The 17,683-nt window shown below is 42.4% G+C and overlaps 1 protein-coding gene and 1 long non-coding RNA gene across 2 annotated transcripts in view; one reads left to right on the top strand and one right to left on the bottom strand.

Annotated features, from left to right (window-relative positions):
• Nucleotides 1–17,683, bottom strand: part of ZYG11A (zyg-11 family member A, cell cycle regulator) — a 63,723-nt gene that overhangs the window by 3,109 nt on the left and 42,931 nt on the right. Inside the window, exons 9-13 of the mRNA XM_055235239.2 lie at nucleotides 14,455–14,616; nucleotides 14,329–14,373; nucleotides 10,689–10,883; nucleotides 5,580–5,641; nucleotides 4,446–4,543 (exon numbers count right to left, since the gene is read on the bottom strand). Of these exons, the coding sequence (XP_055091214.1) occupies nucleotides 4,446–4,543; nucleotides 5,580–5,641; nucleotides 10,689–10,883; nucleotides 14,329–14,373; nucleotides 14,455–14,616 (562 nt within the window). The remainder of the gene's footprint in view (nucleotides 1–4,445; nucleotides 4,544–5,579; nucleotides 5,642–10,688; nucleotides 10,884–14,328; nucleotides 14,374–14,454; nucleotides 14,617–17,683) is intronic.
• On the top strand, nucleotides 10,724–11,137 carry LOC134731988 (uncharacterized). Its single transcript, XR_010114765.1, has 2 exons — nucleotides 10,724–10,754; nucleotides 10,890–11,137. It is a non-coding gene; the product is annotated as an uncharacterized lncRNA (long non-coding RNA).

Genomic DNA, 17,683 nt, shown 5'->3' with positions numbered 1-17,683 from the left:
CTTCACAGAAGCGAATACAAAACCGCCGCAGGGACACGCCAATCCATTCTAAAATGAATTCTCAGAAAAACAAGCCCTGCTAAAGTTGACTTCACAATCCAAAATTGCCCCCCCTCAACATTAGCACACATAAGATCAGATAAAGACCACAAAATAATTACTTTTAAAGAAGAAAAAAATAGGAATATCTGGAAAAGAAGCAAATAAAATGTTCAGGCATTTAAAAATGTATCACTGAAATTAAAGACTTCAGTCCAAGAGCAGATTTAGACCCAGTTGGCTGGGTGCGGTAGCTCACACCTATAATCCCAGCACTTTGGGAGGCTGAGGTGGGTGGGTCACCTGAGGTCAGGAGTTTGAGACCAGCCTGTCCGACATGGTGAAATCCCATCTCTACTAAAAATACAAAAAATTAGACGGGCATAGTGGTGGGCCTCTGTAATTCCAGCTACTCGGGAGGCTGAGGCAGGAGAGTCACTTGAACCCAGGAGGCAGAGGTTGCAGTGAGCTGACATCATGCCACTGCACTCCAGCTTGGGCAACAAGAGCGAAACTGTCTCAAAAAAAAAAAAAAAAAAAAGAAAAGAAAAAGATTTAGACCCAGTTAAAGAGAAATAGGCCAGACACAGTGGTTCATTCCTGTAATCTCAGCACTTTAGGATGCCTGGGCAGGAGGATCAAGGCAATGTAGTGAGACCATGTCTCCACAAAAAATAAAAAAATTAGCTGGGTGTGATGCTACATAGTCCCAGCTATTCAGGAGGCTGAAGTAGGAGAGTGACCTGAGCCCAGGAAGTTGAAGCTGCAGGGAGCTGTGACTGTGCCACTGCAGTCCAGCCTGGGCGACAGAGTGAGAGTGAGACCCTATTTCAAAAAAAAAGAAAAAGAAAAATTACCTATCAAGAAATGATAATTAGGCTGACAGTAGACCCCAACAGCAACGATAGAAAATAATGAAAATGGCCAGGCGTCGTGGCTCATGCCTGTAATCCCAGCACTCTGGGAGGCTGAGGCGAACATCTGAGGTCAGGAGTTTGAGACCCAGAATGGCCAACATGATGAAACCCCGTCTCTACTAAAAATACACAAAAAATTAGCCAGGTGTGGTGGTGCATGCCTATAGTTCCAGCTACTCAGGAGGCTGAGGCAGGAGAACCCCTTGAACCTGTGAGGCAGAGATCACGCCACCACACTCCAGTCTGGGCGACAGCGACAGACTGTCTCCAAAAAAAAAAAAAAAAAAAAAAAAAAAACTAAAAGAAAATATTTTTCTCCCAAATGCTAAAATACAGTAACTATCTGGAATTCTACACCCAGCTATATTATTAAGAGTAAGAATAGGGGTGGGGTGACAAAGAGATTTTGTCAGTAATACACTATCAAAACCTGAATCCAGAAAAGGAGTGGTGGGGGCTAAAAAAAAAAACAAAAAAAAACAAGCAGTGATGAGCAAAGAAAATGGTATTCAGCAAATTGAGGCTGGGCGCAGTGGCTCATGCCTGTAATCCTAGCACTTTGGGAGGCTGAGGCGGGCGGATCATGAGGTCAGGAGATCAAGACCATCCTGGCTAACACGGTGAAACCCCGTCTCTACTAAAAATACAAAAAAATTTAGCCGGGCATGGTAGCAAGCAGCTGTAGTCCCAGCTGCCTGGGAGGCTGAGGCAGGAGAATGGCGTGAGCCCAGGAGGCAGAGCTTGCAGTGAGCCGAGATTGCACCACTGCACTCCAGCCTGGATGAGAGCGAGACTCCGTCTCAAAAAAAAAAAAAAAAAGAAAAGAAAATGGTATTTAGCAAATTGAAATAAGCCTTGACTGTAAAATAGTAACACCTAAACTATCTTTAAGGATATGAAAACAAGGTAGAACTAAACTATATTGATTAGTCATGTTCTTGGATAGAAATACTCATTTGTGGCTGAACATGGTGGCTCATGCCTGTAATCCTAGCACTTTGGGAGGCTGATGCAGGAGGATCACTCAAGCCCAGGAGTTCACAACCAGCCTGGGCAACATAGCAAGACCCTGTTGCTTTTTGTTTTGAGGTGTTTTTTTTTTTTCAATTTAAAAGAAAAAAAATTAAATACATTTTTTAAAGAAATACTCATTTGTCATAGGGATGGGAATTCTCTTTAGGTTGACTTATAAATCTAACATGATGCTGATAAAAATACTGTAAGGGTTGCTCTTTTTGGAGAGAACCCCAGGCATGGTGGTGTACACCCATAGTCCCAGCTATTTGAGAGGCTGAGGTGACAGCATCACCTGAGCTGAGACTGCAGTGAGCTGTGATCAAGCCACTGCACTTCAGCCTTGGCAATGAAGTGAGACCTTGTCTCAAAAATAAAATAAATTAAATTTAAATTAAATTTTAAAAATAAAATAAGATGCTTATCCTTCTAGTTGTTGTGAAGATTAAATGAGTTACTCATAAAGTGCTTACAACATTGCCTGGCACATAATAAGTACTCAACTGAATTCTAGTTGTGGTTAGTTTCTCCTGTTATAACTGTATGAGTCTGTTTCAGGGCTATTCTGATCCAATCATCTGCTGTCTATCTATTCATATGTCAGAACCATTCATGGCACCGTTTTACAATGTTAAGAGAAGTCTACGGGCAAGCTCCTAAAAACCACATTTCTTTCTTTCTTTCTTATCTTAGAGACAAGAGTCTAGCTCTGTTCCCCAGGCTGGAAGTAGGCAGTTGCCTGATCATGGCTCACTGTGGCCTTGAACTCCTGCACAAGTGATCCTCCTATCTTGGCCTCTCAAAGTGCTGGGAATAAAAGTGTGAGCCACCAGGCTGAGCCCATAAAACACATTTTTCTGGCCAGGAGCAGTGGCTCACGCCTATAATTCCAACACTTTGGGAGGCCGAGGCGGGCAGATCACCTGAGGTCACAAGTTCGAGACCAGCCTGGCCAACATTGTGAAACTCTAACAAAAATATAAAAATTAGCCAGGTGTGGTGGTGGGCACTTGTAATCCCAGCTACTCGGGAGGCTGAGGCAGGAGAATTGCTTGAACCCAAGAGGCAGAGGTTGCAGTGAGCCAAGATAGCACCATTGCACTCCAGCCTGGGCAACAAGAGTGAAACTCCGTCTCAGAAAAAAACAAACAAACAAACATTTTTCTTTGTTAGTTCTTTCCTGTTGATTCTATCAGATAAACTTTAGAATAATTTTCAGATCCTCCATCTCTTACCTATTCATTTGAATTATATTACATTAATAAACTGAAAAGAAATGACATCTATATATCTAATAGGTCATTCCATCTTAGAAAATGGAATGCTCTCATAATTATTTCAGGCTTTTAAATGATCTCAGTTTACTGCATGTCTCATTACCTGTTAAAGGCATTTTAAAATATTTTATGTTTTTGTTAATAAAGTGAGCGATGGTATATTTTCCCTTAATTACATTTTCTGATTTTTGCTGGCATAAAACTATTGGTTTTTATACACTTGCTTTACAGCTAGATAACAAGCTAAACTTTTAATTCTAAAAGTTGTCTCTTGGGTTTCCTGTTGTAAAATAATAGCTTATATCTCCTATAATACAATGAAAAATTGTATAACAATTCTCAACAAAGGATATCAACAGAAAATTCTCAAAGGGGATTTTACTTTTTTAAGACAGAATGCAGTGGCACTATCATAGATCACTGCAGCCTCGAAATCCTGAGCTTAAGGGATACTTCCACCTTGGCTTCACGAGTAGCTGCGACTATAGATGCATGCCATGCATACCTGGCTAATTTTTTTTTTTAATGGAAAAAACGTGGGTGGGGTCTTGCTATGTTGCCCAGGCTGGTCTCAAACTCCTGGCCTCAAGCGATCTCCTGCCTCGGCCTCCCAAAGTGCTATAATCCCAGCACTTTGGGAGACACCTCACCTGGCCTCAAAAGGGATTTTAAATTGCAAAACATGCAGAAATATTTAATCTGTCTGGGAAATAACCCCTGACTCCTGGCCTCCCAGTCTCCCATAGACCATTACACAGAAGTAGGTCCACGTTTTACTAAAGAAGAATGTCAGCAATAAACTGTTGAGTGAAAAGACCAAGCTATAGGACAGCATGCACAGAATGAGCCCATTTTGTTAAAAAATATATTTCATATATACAGCACCTACTAAATATAGCATGGATATAGAAAAGTATCTGGGAGATTAGGTATCAAATTATTAATGGTGCTTGTCTGTGGGGAATACAAGTAGGAGCAAACTTTTACTTTCTATTTTGCTTGCTATCTACCCCCAAATAGATTACTAATTCTGAAGCATTGCTTTAAGCTAGTAAGATCTTTTTTCAGTTTCTTTTTAAACACACCTAAATTCAGAGGACAGAGGTAGACAATTTTTGCACATCCATCTCGAACTTAATCATTACACAGAAAAATAGGTGGAAAACTATTATGTTTTGAATATATGTTGAATACATACGATTTTTACTGCAGACATGATACATAGCCCATAGTGCCCAGAGCTGAACCTCTGGTTGAGAGAAGTTGCCAAGGAGTGGGAAAAATGTCTTGAAAGATCTAAAACAAAAAGAAGTACAAAGATGTTAATCCCGAACTCAGGCCAGTGTTCAGGGATATAATAATTTATACTACATAATTAATATAATAATGTATATAATTTTCACAGCCGGGCATGGTGGCTCATGCCTGTAATCCCAGCACTTTGGGAGGCCATGGCAGGTAGATTGTTTGAGCTCAGGAATTCGGGACCAGCCTAGGCAACAAGGTGAGCCCCCATCTCTACAAAACAAACAAACAAAATTAGCTGGGCCTGGTGGCACATGCCTGTGGGGCCAAGAGGGAGGATCCTCAAGTGGGAGGATCACTTGAGCCTGGGAAGTCAAGGCTGCATTGAGATGTGATCCCGCCACTGCATTCCAGCTCCAGCCTGGGCAACAGAGTGAGACCCTGACTCAAAAGGTTGAAAAAAAAAAGAAATTTCAACATTTTCCCCACAGGGTCAACTCCTCCCTGTGACCGAGCATACAATGAAGCTATTATTTAAGAAACTGCATTCTGTGTTAAACTCTTTATATGTTCAATATCTCATTGCATCCTCAATCTTGCACACTGTCAGCTTCATTTTACAGACAAGGAAAGCTGACCTTCTAGAAATGACCTTCCCAATATCACAGAGAAATAGGATTTGAACATAAGGCTAACTGACTCTAACACACTATCACTGTATCACTGAGTACGGCCTTTAAGAAAAGCACAACATTGGGCCAGGCACGGTGGCTCACGCCTGTAATCCCAGCACTTTAGGAGGCCGAGGCAGGCAGATCACGAGGTCAGGAGATCGAGACCATCCTGGCTAACATGGTGAAACCCCGTCTCTACTAAAAATACAAAAAATTAGCCTGGCATGGTGGCGGGTGCCTGTAGTCCCAGCTACTCAGGAGGCTGAGGCAGGAGAATGGTGTGAACCCAGGAGGCGGAGCTTGCAGTGAGCCAAGATTGCACCACTGCACTCCAGCCTGGGTGACAGAGCAAGATTCCATCTCAAAAAAAAAAAAAAAAAAAGAAGAAGAAAAACACAATGCCATGAAATTACCTATAGGTCACCAATGCTGTCATCTTACAACTTGAACTTGGCCAATTCTGTATGGTTGCATGCTACTCCAAAAACAAGAGAGAGAAACCAAGATTTGAATAATCCATCATTTACAACAAAATGTTTCAAAATCTGGGAATGGTTGAACAAATTTAGATACATTTACTTGGCAAAATATCAATCACATAACGATTATATACATAGAATATCTTAATAATGTGGGAAAAATTACAAGAACAAGGGGCATCTGTTTAAAGATACTGGACTGAGCACACATTTACCTCTACTCCCTCCATAATCCCATTAACAGAAAGTAAAACAAAGAACAATGCACATGGAAAAATGGTAACTGATTTAATACCTAGCACTTGGAAAGGTTAAAACACAAACCAGGCTGGGCGCAGTGGCTCACGCCTGTAATCCCAGCACTTTGGGAGGTCAAGGCAGGCAGATCACGTGGTCAGGAGATTGAGACCATCCTGGCTAACACGGTGAAATCCCGTCTCTACTAAAAATACAAAAAAAAATTAGCCGGGCATCACACACACAAAAAAAAACCACACACACAAAACAAAACAAAACAAAAAACACAAACCAATTTGAAGAGAACCCCTAAGAGACTTAAAAATTTGGCACATGAGGCTGGGCGTGGTGGCTCACGCCTGTAATCCCAGCACTTTGGGAGGCCGAGGCGGGCGAATCACGAGGTCAGGAGATCAAGACCATCCTGGCTAACAGGGTGAAACCCCGTCTCTACTAAAAATACAAAAAACTAGCTGGGCGCAGTGGGGGCGCCTGTAGTCCCAACTACTCGGGAGGCTGAGGCAGGAGGATGTCATGAACCCGGGAGGCGGAGCTTGCAGTGAGCCGAGATTGCGCCACTGCAGTCTGGCCTGGGCGAAAGAGCAAGACTCCATCTCAAAAAAAAAAAAAAAAAAAAAAAATTGACACATGAGGTACTTCCTGAAGTAAAATTACAGGTAGGGCTGAAAATAGGAGGAGTGGGCCAGGCACGGTGGCTCATGCCTGTAATCCCAGCACTTTGGGAGGCCAAGGTGGGTAGATCACCTGGGGTCAGGAGTTCGAGACCAGCCTGGCCAACACAGTGAAACCCCGTCTCTACTAAAAAAAATACAAAAATTAGCCGGGTATGGTGGTGTGTGCCTGTAATCCCAGCTACTCAGGAGACTGAGGCAGGAGAATTGCTTAAAGCCAGGAGGCAGAGGTTGCAGTGAGCCGAGATGGCGCCACTGCACTGTACTCCAGCCTGGACGACAGAGCGAGACTCCATTTTGGAAAAAAAAAAAAAGAAAGAAAAAGAAAATAGGAAGACTGGTTCAAAGGATTCGGACTCCCCGATTTCTTCTGTGATCCTTAATAAAAACGTCTGGACTGGGCAACCCCATAAACAGTTCAGGGTGGGAACACCATGCTAAAAACGGGTGTGTCTGGAGTTAAAACCTAAATACTAAATGTTGAGATTCCCCGCCCCTCAACTCTCTTCTTTTACTAGGTTTTCAGACTATTGGCAATGAAGCTCATAATTTTTTTTTTTTTTTGGAAGATGAATTTTCACTCTTGTTGCCCAGGCTCATGGAGTGCGATGGCACGATCTCGGCTCACTGTAACCTCTGCTTCCTGAGTTCAAGCAATTCTCCTGTCTCAGCCTCCCAAGTAGCTGGGATTACAGGTGCCCACCACCATGCCTGGCTTTTTTTTTTTTTTTTTTTTGAGGCGGAGTCTCATTCTGTCACCCAGGCTGGAGTGCAGTGGCGCGATCTCGGCTCACTGCAAGCTCCGCCTCCCGGGTTCACGCCATTCTCCTGCCTCAGCCTCCCGAGTAGCTGGGACTACAGGCGCCCGCCACCACGCCCGGCTAATTTTTTGTATTTTTAGTAGAGACAGGGTTTCACCGTGTTAGCCAGGATGGTCTTGATCTCCTGACCTTGTGATCCGCCCGCCTCGGCCTCCCAAAGTGCTGGGATTACAGGCGTGAGCCACCGCACCCGACCATGCCCAGCTAATTTTTTTTTTTTTTTAATTTTATTTATTGGCTGGGTGCAGTGCCTGACTCCTGTAATCCCAGCACTTTGGGAGGCTGAGGTGGGTGGATCACCTAAGGTCAGCAGTTTGAGACAAGCCTGACCAACATGGTGAAACCCCGTCTCTACTAAAAAAAAAAAAAAAAAAAAAAAAAAAAAAATACAAAAATTAGCTGGGCGTGGTGGCAGGCCCCTGTAATCCCAGCTACTCGGGAGGTGGAGGGATCACTTGAACCCAGGAAGCAGAGGCAGCAGTGAGCTATGATCGTGCCATTGCACTCCAGCCGGGGCGACAGAGCGAGCCTCTGACACATTCTACCTGTCTGCAGTTTTCAATCAGTCCCACTCTTAGCTGTCCTCACGGACAGCTCAGGATCACCCTAACTTTAGGAAAATCTCTAACACAATGGAACAAAATAAATAGGAAAAAAAGCAACTTGCAGGAAACGAACAGGAAAACTTAAAAATTAGGCTGGGCATGATGGCTCATGTGTGTAATCCCAGTACTTTTGGAGGCTGAGGTGGGCAGATCCCTTAAGGTCAGGAGTTTACAACTAGCCTGGCCAACATGGTGAAACCCTGTCACTACTAAAAATACAAAAGTTAGTCAGGTGTGGTAGCACACAGCTATAGTCCAGCGACTTGGGAGGCTGAGGTGGGAGGATAACTTGAACCCAGGAGGTGGAGGATGCAATGAGCTGAGATCACACCACTGCACTCCAGCCTGGACAACAGACCGAGACTCATCTCAAAAAAAAAAAAAATCTCTTTTTTAAATTGGCCGGGCATGGTGGCTCACGCCTGTAATCCTAGCACTACAGGTGGCCAAGGCAGGTGGATTGCTTGAGGTCAGGAGTTCTAGACCAGCTTGGCCAACATGGTGAAGTCATCTCTACTAAAAACACAGTAATTATTGTGGTAATTATAATTACCAAAATAACAAAATACAGGTGTGCGTTACCACACCTGTAATCCCAGCTACTTGGGAGGCTGAGGCAGGAGAATCACTTGAACCCAGGAGGTGGAGGTTGCAGTGAGCTGAGATGGTGCCACTGCACTCCAGCCTGGACAACAGAGTGAGAGCCTACCTCAAAAATATTAAAATAAAATAAAATAAAATAACATAACATAACATAATATAAAAATAAAATAAAATAATAAAATAAAATTTAAAATTATCATTATTACATTCAAAGAGATAAAGAGAAAAATAGATACAGGAACTATGAAACAAAAACAGGATATTATATTTTTAGAAGAGGATTCAGAACAAAAAAGAAAGTGAGACAGATATGAAAAGATGAGTCTGGGAAGGCCAACATCCCAGAAAAAAATGATTAAAGAAATGTCGGCCGGGCGCAGTGGCTCACACCTGTAATCTCAGCACTTTGGGAGGCCAAGGCGGGTGGATCACGAGGTCAGGAGATCGAGACCACGGTGAAACCCCGTCTCTACTAAAAATACAAAAAATTAGCCAGGCGTGGTGGCGGGCGCCTGTAGTCCCAGCTACTCGGAGAGGCTGAGGCAAGAGAATGGCGTGAACCCAGGAGGCGGAGCTTGCAGTGAGCCGAGATCGCGCCACTGCACTCCAGCCTGGGTGACAGAGCAAGACTCTGTCTCAAAAAAAAATAAAAATAAAAAATGAAAATAAAAATAAAACCCACAAAGAAGAAAAAAATTAACAAAAAATTAACAAAAAAATGAAAATAAACCCATAAGGCAAGCCATTGTGATTTCTCAACACTGAGGACAAAGGACAAAAACCTTAAAGCTTAAAAAAAAATTCCACGGGAGTTCTCAACAGTGATCCTGACAAGTAAAAGACAATGGAGCAAACATTTTTAAATTCTGAAGGAAAAGTTTTTTTTTCTTTTTATTATTATTATTATTATTATTATACTTTAAGTTTTAGGGTACATGTGCACAATGTGCAGGTTTGTTACATATGTATCCATGTGCCATGTTGGTGTGCTGCACCCATTAACTCGTCATTTAGCATTAGGTATATCTCCTAATGCTGTCCCTCCCCCCTCCCCCCAAGGAAAAATATTTCAAAGCTAGAATTCTATACCCAGCCATTTGATCAATTAAATGTGAGGGTAAAATAAAGGCCTTTTTAAACAGGTATAGTCTCATTTCATGACTGTCTTAGGAAGCTACTGGAGAATATGGTCCAACAAAAGGTGGGAGTAAACCAAGATATAGGGAGGCACATAAGCCAGGAAACACGGAATCCAACAAGAGAGAGGCAAAGGGAGTCCCCAAGGATGATAGTAAAGGAACATCCGAGGATGACAGCAGTCCACCATATACTGTATACAAAACAAGCAGACCACATGGAAGGAACGCAAAGGCTCTGGGAAAGAAAATCCTGAGAAGGTGAAGTATACAGAATATATATGAAGATTTATACCTTGAGTATACACTTACAAAGGCTGTGCATCGAAACAGTGAGAAAAAGAATCTTAGTTTCCCAAAGTGGGAAAATGAATTGATAGATTCCTAAAGCGATGAAGTCAAGAACAGCAGCATAATATGTTATTTAGAAATAAGGAAGTTGGCTAGGCACGATGGCTCATGCCTGTATTCCCAGCACTTTGGGAGGCCAACCAAGGTAGGCAGATCGCTTGAGCTCAGGAGTTTGAGAACAGCCTGGCCAACAGGGCAAAACCCCATCTACAAAAAATACAAAAATTAGCTGGGTGTGGTGGCACACATCTATAGTCCCAGCTACTTGGGAGGTTGAGGTGGGAGGACCGCCTAAGCCTCCGAGGTTGAGGCTGCAGTGGGCTGTGAATTGTGCCACTGTGCTCCACCCTGGGAGACAGACCCTGTCTCAAAAAAAGAGAAACAATAAATAGTTTTTAAAAAAAGCTGATGAGAATGAGGACTGAAATAAGTCATATGCAACAAAATGTTAAGAGAGAGAGTTTTGGATGGAAAGATATGGGTTAGTAGTAAGTTTTTCTATATTTTTCCCACTTTCTACAATCATATTATTATGATTTAGAAAACTACATTTTCTGTAATTAGAGATTACTCTGGATGAAGAATGTGGTTCCTGTACCAGATCTTGGAGAAGAGTACGCCTCTGGAAGTCACGGGATATCCAAAGCTGTCTGTCAGATGTCAGGTGGGCTATGATACCTGCAGCAAAATAGCTGACTTCCATTTCCCTGCTACAGAGTAAACTGTTGATATGCTTCAGCACATCTTCGGTCACCAGCTTGGAAGAGAGCTCTCTGACTTCTGCTATGTTGTTCTACAGGTCAGATGGAATGGAGAACCCCAGAGACAAGGAGGGTAGAATCAGGAATTGGCTTTTTTCACTTTCCTGCTCCTCAGGTCAGATAAATTCAGAACTCTTACTTCTATACCCGCCTCTGCCTCAAGCTAGCCTAAAACCCACAATCTAACTCCCTTGATGAGGATGATCATTAACAACAATCATTAAATAAGTACTTACCAAGTGCCAGGCACAGTACTAGATAAATAAAGTTGTCTTTTTATCTACCATATCTCGTTTAATCTTTAAAATACTACTACAAAGAAATGTGACACTAAGCAAGACAAACTTGTCAAGTTCACACTGCTAATAACTGGATGAACTAGAATACAAATCAAGGCCTAACTCAAATACTTAACATTACTGAAGGCCTGCTCAATGTTATGTTATCTTTTAACAACAACAATGAAAGTCAGGCAGTATTTTATTTTATATGTTACACTAGTTTTCTATGCTGTGTAACAAATTACCACAAACTTAGTGGCGTAAAACAACATGCATTGATGATTCCCTGGTTTCTGTGGGGCAGGAGTCTCAGCATGACTTAGCTAGACCCTCTTCTCTGAGATCTCACAGGGCTGCAATCAAAGTGTTGGCTGGGCTGCATTTTCACCTGGAGGCTCCACTGGGGGAGAATTTACTGCCAACCTCACTCAGACTGCTGGCAGAATTCATTTCCGGTGGCTGCAGGACTGAGTGATTCAGTTTCTTGCTGGAGGCCATGTTCAGCTCCTAGAAGCTGCCCCAAGTTCCTTAAAAGGTGAGCTTCTCCCTCCTCCAACCACTTACTTCATGACTGTTTGCTCCTTCAGGGCCAGAGAGAAAGAGTCCCTACAGTGGGCCTGCTAGCAAGACAGATACATATAAGTATACAGTAACATAATCATGGGAGTGATATCTTATCATCTTTGCCATATTCCCTTGGCTAGAATCAAGAAACAGGTCCTGCCCACACTCAAGGGTAGGGGATGTCAATGCCAGGAGGCTGGAATCACTGGGAGATTCTGTCTACAAAAATGAAAAACCAAAGGTTTAATGAGGTTAAACAATCAAAGTAAACACAGCAGTTTGTGTTAGCGTTAACTGCTGCTTCTGATGAACCATTCAGGAAAGCACACTCTAGACACTAGTATATTGAGGTGCATAGGACACTAAAGATTGAAGCAGAAATTGAGATGTCCCCCCAAAGCCTGTTTTTCCCAAGACCAGCTATATCTCTCATCTACGCATGATTTCAGTGTTAAGTCTATCATATGTTACCCCCTAACAAGACATTCTTAGCACAACCGAGAGGGGCACCACAGGTGAGTCCCAAGATTTTTCTTGTAAATCCTCACATTCTGGATCTCTCAAAAAAAAAAAAGTGGGCTGGGCGCGGTGGCTCACGCCTATAATCCCAGCACTTTGGGAGGCTGAGGCAGGTGGATCACAAGGTCAAGAGATTGAGACCATCCTGGCCAACGTGATGAAACCCTGTCTCTACTAAAAAAAATACAAAACTTAGCTGGGCGTAGTGGCACATGCTTGTAATCCTAGCTACTCGGGAGGCTGAAGTGGGAGAATCACTTGAACCTGGGAGGCAGAGGTTGCAGTGAGCCGAGATCACGCCATTGCACTCCAGCCTGGGTGACAAGAGCGAGACAAAAATAAATAAATAAATAAATAAGAAAAATGGAAGATCTTTTAGGTCAGCTGGTAGGATATGTAGAATTGTATAGGATATATGAGGCATCAATCCAACTTTCTGGCATTATTTCCCATTCCTTTTCACCTTCCTACCTTTTCCCCAAATTCTAACCATTCCATTTTACAGTGTTCCTCAATGATTACACTTATTGATTACATTATAAATAATCTTCCCTAGCTAAAAATGACTGTCCCTTCTTTATACTTTTCCATACCTTCCAGATTTCCAGTATTAATCATTTACTCCTCTCTGTGAAGCCTTTCACATCTACTTTGTTGTGAGTCCTGTATGTGTGAGATACATGAAAATAAGGCACAGTCCCCTCCATGTTTTCAACGAGTTCAGGACCTAGAACCAAGGCTCCCAATGGACTCAGTGCCTCTCTTGCAGCAGTCACTTGTCAGTTGTAAATCAGACACCTATTTGTACATATGTCTAACACTGCCTTCCCAAAGTTATGAGCACCATCACCTTGACATACTTCATGCATCTGTGTCTTTCCAATACATATGGCATGGCAAAGTGCAGGTGCTTACTATATGTCTTTATTACTTATTGAAAAATCTTCACCTTTAGCTTTAGGAAACAAAGAAATTTCTCAATTGTAGAATACCTTGATTGAGAGTCAGTAGATAAGTATCAACAAAGAAACTGCTAAAAAATAGACTTCCTGGATAAAGAAGTAGTATAGTAAAGTGATTAATATCAGAGGGTCTGGAGCCAGACTGACTGAGTTTGAGTTTTTTTGTTTGTTTTTTGTTTTTTGAGCAGAGTTTCGTTCTTGTTGCCCAGGCTGGAGTGCAGTGGCACGGTCTTGGTTCATTTCAATCTCTACCTCCCAGGTTCAAGCGATTCTCCTGCGTCAGCCTCCCAAGTAGCTGGGATTACAGGCATGTGCTACCATGCCCAGCTAATTTTTGTATTTTTAGTAGAGACAGGGTTTCGCCATGTTGGCCAGGTTGGTCTTGAACTCCTGACCTCAGGTGATCCACCCACCTCAGCCTCCCAAAGTGCTGGGATTACAGGCATGAGCCACTGTGCCCGGCCGAGTTTGAGTTCTAATTAGGATAAACGGCATTTCTGGGACTCAGATTCTCTATGAAACGTGGATAACAGCGTATGGTAGAATATAAAAATAACACAACTTTTCCTATCCCTGTATATACACCCCATAGCAATGTGACTTTACTGCCTTTAATCTGGGCTTAAATATATAACCTGTGTTGTCCTATGAAACATTAGCAAGGTGACATAAGCAGAGGTTTAAAAAGCACTTGGACAGTGGGGCCTGCCCTCTAGAGACTGCCATGTGGATAAGCCTGTGGACACAAAGCCCGCCAGCTAGTAAGCAGCACCAACTGTCAGACACGAGAGTCAGGCCATCTTAGACCCTCCAGCCCCAGTCAAGCCACCAGATGACTGCAGCTACATAAGTGACCCCACATGAGACCAGACAGACCAGAAGAACTTTACAGCTGAGCTGAGCTCAAACTACTGACCCACAGATTCATAAGTAAATTAAATGGCTACTGTTTTAAGCCACTAAGCTATAGTTTGTTCACAACAATAGATAACTGACATACAATACTATTTACTCTATAGGGCTAATGTAAAGATTAAATGAGTTTATACATGTAAATTGCTTACAATAGTGCCTAGCATATAGTAGGTACTATATAAGTGTTAGGTTTTGTTTTAAAGCAATTAAAATTAATTCAAAACAATTCACCTTACCAAAAGACCAAGTACTTTGCTTTGTATTGCTGACTCTGAAAAGGTCTGTTGAAAAAATATATACATACAGGTTACTTTATCATGAAGAAAAGAACTTTACATATAAACTCAATCCTGTCTTCCCACCTCCAAGACTTGGATGAAGATTTCCAATCCTTGATTTTCAATAAAGTGTTTGCAGGCAGCTGGAGACCCATCTGTAAGATTCCAAAGTGCTTTCAAAGTAAACAAGAGGGTGACATCATCTAAATTCTCAGTAGTCTTTTGTTTTACTATTGCTAGAAGTTCCTAAAAACCAAACAGATAGGGAGTTAGATGCTCTAATGAATAATCAATTGCAGTATAAGGAAAGCAATGTTAAGACACATCAAACCTCGGTTCTAAACCCAAGTTCTGCCACTTAGTAGCTTTGTGATCTATTTTCTTTCTATAAAATAAATTACAACTACTTCTTACAGTTTTTGTGAGGATTAAATGAAAAACAATTTAAGTTTAGTGAGCACTTACTCCAGTTCTTGGTATATGGTCATCAAGTTCATATCAAGTACATTATTAGCTATTCCATTATTTTTATTTAGAACACTTAGTCAACACCTTCTCTAAGCCAAGTACAAAAGAAAAAAAAAAAAAGGGTAGAAGGCAGACAAAACAAAAGTTGGCTTTTCTCATTAAATAAAAGAATTTTAGGGCCGGGCGCGGTGGCTCACGCTTGTAATCCCAGCACTTTGGGAGGCCGAGGCGGGCGGATCACGAGGTCAGGAGATCGAGACCACGGTGAAACCCCGTCTCTACTACAAATACAAAAAAATTAGCCGGGCGTGGTGGCGAGCGCCTGTAGTCCCAGCTACTCGGAGAGGCTGAGGCAGGAGAATGGCGTGAACCCGGGAGGCGGAGCTTGCAGTGAGCCGAGATTGCGCCACTGCACTCCAGCCTGGGCGACATAGCGAGACTCCGTCTCAAAAAAAAAAAAAAAAAAAAAAAAAAATAAAAGAATTTTAAATTTTGGTTATCTGATGGAAACACATAAAAGCCTAAAATTTAGGCTTTAGGAAGGGTGGGAGAGGGAAGCCTCCATACAAAGATATTATGTAACTGAGACCAGAAGAAAAAGAGGATAAGCCAGCCCAGTAAGAAATGGGGACATGAAGGAACAGGGCTGGAGGGAGAGGGGGAGGAAGCACATGCCAGGCAAAGTTTGGGGCAGGAAAAAGTCTGCTGCTCTAAGCCACTGAGCAGGTCAGTGGGGCTACACCACCAGGCCAGCATTCCATCACGTGACCTCACATCTTGAAGAGGCCACTGGTTCACTTAAGACTGCAAAGTACCATTTGAGATCAACATTTCTAGAAAGAAGTCAAGCTAGTATTTATGGTCTCTTTCAATATCAGACTGTCATGTGAGAGGAAAAAGACAAAACAATTTTCACTTTAACCAGCTGATGAAAAGATACATAAAATATAACAAGGCACCAAACAAATCAGAATGTATATTTTCAAGAAGAATGAGACCAACTCAAATATTCTGCCCAGTCAAGAGACTTCATCACAAAAATAAATCTGTGGCCGGGCGCGGTGGCTCACGCCTGTAATCCCAGCACTTTGGGAGGCCGAGGCGGGCAGATCACGAGGTCAGGAGATCAAGACCATCCTGGCTAACACAGTGAAACCCCATCTCTACTAAAAATACAAAAAATTAGCCGGGCGTGGTGGTGGGCGCCTGTAGTCCCAGCTACTTGGGAGGCTGAGGCAGGAGAATGGCTTGAACCCGGGAGGCGGAGCTTGCGGTGAGCCGAGATTGCACCACTGCACTCCAGCCTGGGCAACAGAGTGAGACCCCGTCTCAAAATAAATAAATAAATAAATAAATAAATAAAAATAAATCTGTGAGAGTCAAGAGAAGAGTGTTAGATGAGACAGGTGCACTCACCTAGGCAGCTAGTTAGATGAACAAGAGCAAGGCCAGGAGCAGGGGAAGTGAGCCTGTCCCTGAGCGTATCACAGTGGCCAGCCCTTGGTCATACGATTTAGCTTAATGATACTCAAAATAACTGTACACTATTACTACTATGACAGATACCATTTTTTCAACTGAGGCCCCTTTTTCAGATGAAAAATCTAAGACACAGAGGAGACTTATCTGTTGTCATATGACAAGTGCCTGGCCTGCTCTCTTTATCTGTATCTTATCTAGTCCTGTTACCCCTTCCAGCAACTTTATATTCCTGGGATATGTTCCTGCATTATATTATATGGCAAAACTCCTACCTGAGTTAAATGTAACTATCAGTCTACTCCATACCTCCCAACATTCAACATATTAATGTTGAAAAAGACTGAGCTCACCTGGTCTCAATTTCAATATCTGCTCATAAATTTCAAAACAGCACTTAACTGTATTTGTCATACTACTTTACTTCCCAACGAATTTGCTCCAAAGACTACTATTTCTTGATTCTCTCTCCTCAAACTTGAATCACCATCTTCTCACTCCCCTCATTTGATTTCATCTTCTTTTTCATTGAGAAATACACCCACTCTTCCTAACAAAAGCTACCAACCTACTTGCATTTCCATCAACATACTCTGCCTTCCATTCTGCTCCAATCTAAAGCAAACATCTTTACTTCTACTCTAAACTCAATTTCTGCACATACAGAGATTCAGCACCAAAATTATTTCCTTTTATTTTGCTTGTGGCGTCAACTTCTCCCTCTTTAGAACTCTTCTCGTGGGCACAAAATATGTCTTAATGTAGTCGATCTTTTTAAAGACTGACCCCACCTCTGCTTTCCTTCTCATTAAATTATATCAAAAAGTTAGATCCATTTCTCACCTCCCATTTGCTATTCCATCCTATTCCAATCAGGTTTTGGCCTGCCACCTCACTGAAATAACATAATCAAGGTGACTAATGACTTCCTCTTGCCAAATCCAATGGTCAACTCTGTCCTCATGTCACTCAACCACTCAGTAGTATTTGCTATGATGGCCCAATTTTTCCTGAAATATTCCTCTTAGATTCTAAAACACCCTCTCTCGGCTTCCTTCTAATGCACTTTGGATGCTCCTTCTCAGTCTCCTTTTCTGGTTCATCCTATTTTTTTTCCAATAAACAGGCGCATCTAGGAGAGACTGTGGGTGCAATTCCAGACCACCACAATAAAACAAGTAACACAAATTTGTTTTTTTTTTTTTTTGAGACACAGTCTCACTCTGTCGCCCAGGCTGGAGTGCAGTGGCGCAATCTCAGCTCACTCCAAGCTCCACCTCCCAGGTTCACGCCATTCTCCTGCCTCAGCCTCCCGAGTAGCTAGGACTACAGGCGCCTGCCACCACGTCTGGCTAATTTTTTGTAT

The sequence above is a fragment of the Symphalangus syndactylus genome, chromosome 19, assembly GCF_028878055.3.
Source record: "Symphalangus syndactylus isolate Jambi chromosome 19, NHGRI_mSymSyn1-v2.1_pri, whole genome shotgun sequence".
Classification (NCBI taxonomy): domain Eukaryota; kingdom Metazoa; phylum Chordata; class Mammalia; order Primates; family Hylobatidae; genus Symphalangus; species Symphalangus syndactylus.
Note: the sequence above shows the minus strand (reverse complement) of the source record. Positions and strands in the feature narration are given on the sequence as shown.